General features: G+C 49.1%; 1 protein-coding gene across 1 annotated transcript; it reads left to right on the forward strand.

Annotated features, from left to right (window-relative positions):
• Nucleotides 1–6,879, forward strand: LOC120309015 (uncharacterized protein K02A2.6-like; the record flags this gene model as incomplete). The annotated part of the gene is made up of 2 exons (XM_039345793.1): nt 1–27; nt 6,169–6,879. Coding segments are annotated over exons 1-2 (738 nt in total), but the record flags the coding sequence as incomplete, so codon positions are not given.
• Between the last annotated feature and the right edge of the window lie 765 nt (nt 6,880–7,644).

Genomic DNA, 7,644 nt, shown 5'->3' on the forward strand with positions numbered 1-7,644 from the left:
ATGACAGAAGTGGGCACACATTCCAAGGTGAGGGGAGAAACTGTACAGTGTGGCAATAGTTCAGTCTACAACAGGGATCTTCAAACTAGGCCCTTTTATGACTTGTGGACTTCAATTCCCAGAATTCCTCAGCCAGCATGCCTGGCTGAAGAATTCTGGGAGTTGAAGTCCATAAATCATAAAAGGGGCAGGTTTGAAGACCCCTGGTCTACAAGTTACATGGGGAAATAACAGGCTAAACAACATCAATTATACTAGGTGGATGCACTAAATGCATTGGATAACAGCTTCTATTATCAGACAAAATGGGAGTAAATGGAACTGACAATGTGTACAGGGTAGTCAGAATAACAAAATAAGAGTTGGAAGTGATTTTGGAGGTCTTCTAGTTCAACCCTCTGCTCAGACAGGAAACCCTGTACCATTTCAGCCAAATGATTGTCCAATTTCTTCTTAAAAACTTCCAGTATTGGAGCATCCACAACTTTTGAAAGCAAGTCATTCCACTGATTAACTGTTCTGTCAGGAAATTTCTCCTTAGTTCTAGGTTGCTTCTCTCTTGGATTAATTTCCACCCATTGATTCTTGTCCTGCCTTCAGGTGCTTTGTGGAATAGGTCCTTGACTCATGACCACAATTGGGACCAAAATTTTTGTTGCTAAGCAATGCAGTTGTTAAGCGAGTCACACCCAATTTTATGATCTTTAGTGCCATAGTTGTTAAGTAAATCACTGCAGTTGTTAAGTAAATCATGCAGACTTTAAGTGAATTCATCTTCTCCCATTGACTTTGCTTGTCAGAAGCTTTCTGGGAAGGTCAGAAATAGCAATCACATGACTCTGGGACACTGCAACCATTGCAAATACATATTAGTTGCCAAGAACTCAAATTTTGATCACATGACCATGGGGATGTTGCAGTGGTTATAAGTGCAAAGACTGGTTGTAAGTCACTTTTTTCAGTGCTGTTGTAACCTCAAACGGTTGTTAAATGAATGGTTTTAAGTTGAGGACCACTTGCACAATTCTCTTCACACCATTTCTTGGGTCTTTCTGTATTTCCCCAAATTCACAATTTCCAAAATTCTGTTGTATAAGCTAAATCATCAAAAGATGCAGAGAGTAATTGGTCCATGATTCAAAAAATTCTGTAGATGCTGTGGGATTTACTTATTTACTTGTTTGTTTGTTTGTTTGTTTATCAGACGTGGATACTAGGACCTCGGAGTCCTAGTGGACAATCACTTAGATAGGACCCAGCAGTGTGCTGCAGCTGCCAAAAGGCCAACACAATGCTAGGCTGCATTAACAGAGGGATAGAATCAAGATCACGTGAAGTGTTAATACCACTTTACAATGCCTTGGTAAGACCACACTTGGAATACTGCATCCAATTTTGGTCACCGCGCTGTAAAAAAGATGTTGAGACTCTAGAAAGAGTACAGAAAAGAGCAACAAAGATAATTAGGGGACTGGAGGCTAAAGCATATAAGGAACGGCTGCTGGAATTGGGTATGTCTAGCTTAATGAAGAGAAGGACGAGGGGACATGATAGCAGTGTTCCAATATCTCAGGGGCTGCCACAAAGAAGAGGGAATAAAGCTATTTTCCAAAGCGCCTGAAGGTAGGACAAGAAGCAATGAGTGGAAACGAGAGAAGCAACCTAGAACTAAGGAGAAACTTCCTGACAGTTAGAACAATTAACCAGTGGAACAACCTGCCTCCAGAAGCGGTGAATGCTCCAACACTGGAAGTTTTTAAGAAGAGACTGAGGTTCTCAACCTGTGGGTCACGATCCCATTTGGGGTCGAATGACCATTTCACGGGGGTCGCCAAACAAGGCTGTCCACCATTCCCCCCCCCTTTTTCCCCTTTTATTTAGCTGTGCTACTCCCTCTTATTCTATTGGCTTTTGAAAGCCAATAGAATAGACTCTATTCAAGATACTCTATTCTATTGGCGTTCGAAAGCCAGTAGAATCTATTGGCTTTTGAAAGCCAATAGAATAGACTCTCTTGAATAGAGTCTAATTCTATTGGCTTTCAAAAGCCAATAGGAATTGCCCAGGCTGTCTCTGCCCTGCTGAGCCTGCCAAAAGCCCCAGTCTGCAAATGGTGCTGCAAGGAGAACTTTCCGGAAAGTTTTCCTCCCTGCTGAGCAACTACTAAAAGTAAGTAAAAGAGGGCCAGGGATGGGAGGTGGGAGGCCGGCGAAGCAGGGAGGGTTGCTGGCGCGTGTGGGGCCTGGCGGGTGCCTAACCTGCCTTGGGCTGGGCCAGCTGGTGGCCCAGCCGGTGGTCGCCCTGCGCCATCGCTGCCGCTTGCCGTGGCCAGACAGGAGCGCCTGGGCCTGCCTGCCACCGTCCTGAATGGGCGGTGGCCAATGTAAGGCTAGCGGGGCAGCGGCGGGCGCAAGGAGGGTTGCTGGCGCACGTGGGGCCCAGTGGGTGCCTTACCTGCCTTGGGCTGGGCCAGCTGGTGGCCCAGCCAGTGGTTGCCCTGCGCCATCACTGCCTTGGCCGCCCAGGAGCACCTGGGCCTGCCTGCTGCCACCCCAAATGGGGGGGAAGCCAAGGTAAGGCTAGCAGGGCAGCAGCGGGCGCAGGAAGGGTTGCTGGCGCGCGTGGGGCCCGGTGGGTGCCTTACCTGCCTTGGGCTGGGCCAGCTGGTGGCCCAGCCGGTGGTCGGCCTGCGCCGTCTCTGCCGCTTGCCAGCTACACCTCGGCCGGCGCAGGGGATGGCACCACGCATGCGCGGCGCTCCTGGGAAGGGAAATTCAGGTAGACTTACGACCAGTTGCGGGGTCGCGGCATTAGGAAGGTTGAGAACCGCTGGTATAGGGTTTCCTGCCTGAGCAGGGGGTTGGACTAGATGACCTCCAAGGTCCCTTCCAACATCATCATTGTTATGTCCTGAGCCTGTGAAAGCAGGCTCGGGGCATTGCAACGGTCCCGGGCAGGTGCAAACTGCCCGGGACCAGACTGGCTGTCGCCGGCACTTGCATGCATGCGTGAGTGCAAGCGCGCCAAATGTTGCAATTTGGCCTGGGAATCGCCTATAAAAAGGGCAGGGAGATTTGGGCATTGTCAGCGTCTTGTAACCAGTATGCTGAACAGAAATAAAGAGGTTCCTGAGAACTACAACTGCTTCTCGTGTCATTGCCATTTCGCGAAGGACTTAACACTGGCGAGGAAGGTGGGATTGCTTTACATCGACTGAAGACAGGTGTAAGCTTACCCTAGAGTCCTGAGCAGTAGGAACGGCATTAACTCACCAGCTGCCCGCCAATCCAGCGAACATCGGGGGTAAACTGGCTGATAGACCCTTCCTTTTCTGCAAAAATGGCAAAAGTTGGAAGACTTTCAGAATTCGATGTCTCGTATCCGGAAAGATGGGAGTCCTACGTAGCCAGGGTGGAAAACTATTTTAAAGTCAATCAAGTAAGAGAAGATAGTTTAAAAGCTGCCACCCTGCTGTGCGTTTGCGGTCAAGACGCATTCGAAATCGCTGAAAACATAGCAGCACCTGTACCTCTAGAATCTGTTAACTTCACAGATCTCAAAAAACTACTAAAGGAACACTTCCAGCCCAAATTGTCCGTCATCGCTTGGCGCCACACCTTCGAACAGAGGGATCAGCGACCCGGAGAATCAGCCAAAGAATACATTGCTGCGCTGAGAAAAGCCGCTAAACACTGCGAGTTCAAGGATCTAGAAGAACGGCTGAAAGACAGATTTGTATGCGGACTGAGGCATAGAGAATTGCAGCAGAGACTTTTCGCTAAAGAAGACTTATCATTCCAAGATGCCTTGAGAGAGGTTACTGCAGAAGAGGCAGCGGGTGGCGCCATCAAGAACATGAGGCCGATCAGAAGCACTCTAGAAGCTGTGTCCGTGCACCAGGAAAGAGTCCAAAGGAACCCAGAGGAGGATCCTGACGATGAAGTAGACCATCTCTACCCCACGAAAGAAGGGAAACAGAAGGAAAGCTCTTTAGCTCTCCCCAAGTGCCTCGGTTGTGGAGGTCGCCAGAAGAGGACCGACTGTAGATTCCGTTCCGCTATCTGTAGGGTATGCGGAAAACAGGGACACATTGCAGCTGTGTGTCTGGGCCGTCAGAAGGTACAACCTCGGGAAGAATTGCACCTGAAAGGTACCAGGGTCCCCAGCCAAAACAGGGTGGGTTTCTGTGCTTTGCGAAGAAGCATTTATAGGACAGGCACACACAAGCCCATTAAGAAAAAGCTGTCACTTAAAGTGAAGCTACAAGGGGTTCCATTGGCTATGGAACTGGATACGGGGTCTGAACTTTCAATCATTTCCATGCACACGTTTAGGAAGATTTGTTCTGGCAGCGGATTTCAGGCCAAGCTGAGGCCTTCCGACATTGTGTTAACAGACTTTCAAAACTCCAGAGTGTGTGTTAAGGGGGAGGCCACTCTTAACGTACAGTATAAGGATTTTGAAGGTCCACAAGATGTAATAGTAGTAGGGGGTGAGCGAACGAGTCTCATAGGACTCGATTGGTTTGAGGCCTTGGGAATACACGTCACAGGGCTCAATAGCTTGCAAACAGTAGACCTACAAGAAGTCTGCAAAGAATTTGCAGATGTTTTCAGCCCACAGCTGGGCACGTACAAAGGACCCCCTGTGTCACTGAAATTAGACCCCACTGTCAACCCTATTAGAATTAAAGCAAGAAGGGTTCCTTTTGCTTTGAAAGGTAAAATTGACACCGAATTGGACAAATTGATTCAGCAAGGAGTTTTAGAACCTGTCGACTCCAGTCCTTGGGAGACCCCCATTGTCACGCCTCTTAAGGCAAATGGGGACATTCGCATCTGTGCAGATTACAAATGCACTCTGAATAAGGCATTGCAGCAACATGCCTATCCTGTTCCCATGGTCATTCATATTCTGGCCTCTCTCAAGGGGGGGGCGTGTTTTTGCAACGCTTGACCTAGCTCAGGCATATCAACAGTTGCCTGTTGATGCTGCTGCTGCTGTAGCTCAAACCATTGTGACCCACAGGAGGGCATTCAAGTTAAAGAGGTTACAATTTGGAGTAAATGTGGCTCCTGGAATTTTCCAAAGCATAATGAAAAACACACTACGGGGTATACCAGGGGTTTGCCCCTATTTTGATGATGTCTTAATTGCTGGAGACTCTACACACAACTTAGCTGAGAGATTAAGGGCTGTTCTGCTGAGGTTCAGGAAAATGGGCCTCAAACTTAAGAAGGACAAATGTAAAATTGGGGTGCCTTCTACAGATTTTCTGGGATTCAAAATTGATGCTACCGGGATTCACCCTGTTGAATCCAAATTGAAAGCTATTATGCATGCTCCTAGGCCAAAGTCCAAGGCCGAACTATAGGCTTTTCTGGGCCTTCTGAACTTTTACAACTCCTTCCTTCCAAACAAGGCTAGTGTAGCCGAGCCTCTTCATAGGCTCCTGGACAACAGGCAGTGTGGCAGTGGTCACAAAAACACGAAGCAAGTTTCAATGAGGTTAAGGCCTTACTCACTTCTAACAGTATGCTTGCACATTTCAATGAATCCCTTCCTGTGTGCATCGCTTGTGATGCTTCTCCTTATGGGGTGGGAGCCGTACTAAGCCACCTCAGACCAGATGGAACTCAGATTCCTGTTGCATATTACTCCAGAACCTTGTCTTCTGCAGAGCGAAATTATGCTCAGATTGACAGGGAGGCTTTAGCTGTTGTTGCTGGAATCAAAAAGTTCCATGATTTCCTATATGGCAGGCATTTCATGGTCTTCACTGACCATAAGCCTTTGTTGGGGCTGTTTACCACACATAAACAAACTCCCAAAATCATCTCCCCCAGAATGCTGAGATGGTCTATCTTTCTGTCTGCCTATGATTTTTCCTTATTTCACAAACCTGGGAAAGAAATGGGCCATGCTGACGGCCTCAGTAAATTACCCCTGCCAGTAATAGAGGCTGACCCTGCACCAACAATCAATATCCTCTCCATTCAGGCCTTGCCTGAGTCCCCTTTAGATGCCGGGGATGTGGCTGCTGAATCAGCCACAGATCTCACACTTTCTCGTGTCCTTTCTTCGGTTTTATCTGGATGGCCAGAGAGCTGTCCAGGCACTGAGTTTCAGAGTTTCTGGTCCAAAAGGAACGAGTTATCCACTTTCCAGGGTTGTCTGCTTTGGGGGAGCAGAGTTGTCATTCCTGCCTCAATGAGGACTAGGGTCTTAGGTTCCCTCCATGAGGGTCATCCTGGCATTGTATGTATGAAAGCGCTTGCGCGCAGCCATTTGTGGTGGCCTGGGTTAGACAGAGACATTGAGGCTAAGGTGCATGCATGCCACCTTTGTCAGTGCTCACGCCCTGAAATGCCCCAAGCTCCTGTACATAGATGGGAGGAAACACAGTCTCCATGGTCTAGGGTGCACATTGACTACGCTGGGCCCTTTCAGGGTCAATTCTTCTTGGTCCTGGTTGACAGCCATTCAAAATGGCTTGAGGTTGTGCCTGTCTCTTCCACCACCACCACTGCAAAGACTATTCAAGTACTGAGGGGGATTTTTGTTGCACACGGGCTTCCTGATGTCCTCGTATCTGACAATGGCCCTCAATTCACTTCTTCCGAATTCCAAGCTTTCTTACAGGCCAACATGATTCGTCATGCCACCTCTGCGCCTTTCCACCCATCCACCAACGGTATGGCTGAACGCATGGTTCGCATCACCAAGGACGCTTTGAAGAAAATTACCTATGGAGACTGGCATCACAGGTTGGCTGACTTCCTCCTTTCTTATCGCACTACACCTTCCACTTCTACCGGGAGGAGCCCAGCTGAACTTCATTGGGGGCGCAAACTGACTACTAAGCTTGACCGGTTGCACCCAGACAGACTACCTTCCACAATCACACACCCCAGGGCACCTAGACAACTGCTTGTGGGTGCCCCGGTTTGGACTTGTAACTACAGGCCTGGTCATTCATGGGTCCCTGCCACTGTGTCCAGGGTCACAGGTCCTTTGTCCTACGAGGTTTCCCTGGACGACGGTTGTGTCCTGCGACGACACATCGACCAGCTCCGCACTAGACGGGACCTTCCCACTGAGACTCCTGGTTCTTTTCCAGGGGGAGAGGGGGACCCCTTTGGGCAAAGGGAAGAGTGTGGGCTGCCGCCTATCATTAATGAGGGAACTACAGACAGCTCATTCTGAGATTCCGCGAGTGCTCCAAACAGGAATTCATGGAGCCCAACTAGAATTCAGGCACCAGTGCCTATTCCAGCCAGGGAGTCACCCCGGGGGCATAATCACTACTCACCCGAATCACTCAGTACTCCAGTCAGGGAGGATATCCGAGAGCATCCAAACAACCCACACCCTGCAAGAGAGCTGGCACACATTCCGTCTAGTTGGCCCAACACTGCCCCTGTCCCTAGAAGGGGGCAAGCACACAGGGAGGTGGTCGAGGAACTGAATCCCAACTATAACACCTCTGGCATTACTCAGGGGACAACTAAGTTTTGGGACAGGTCTAGGACAGACCTGGGAGGTTCTACAGAGTTGCCCAACAGTGACAGTCACTTAAGAGGGCCAGAGAGCCTACAGCCAGGCAGGACAACCAGGTCAAACAGAGAAAGAAGCCCTGGCCTG

The sequence above is a fragment of the Crotalus tigris genome, unplaced genomic scaffold, assembly GCF_016545835.1.
Source record: "Crotalus tigris isolate CLP2741 ecotype Arizona unplaced genomic scaffold, ASM1654583v1 scf7180000017977.1317863, whole genome shotgun sequence".
Lineage (NCBI taxonomy): Eukaryota > Metazoa > Chordata > Lepidosauria > Squamata > Viperidae > Crotalus > Crotalus tigris.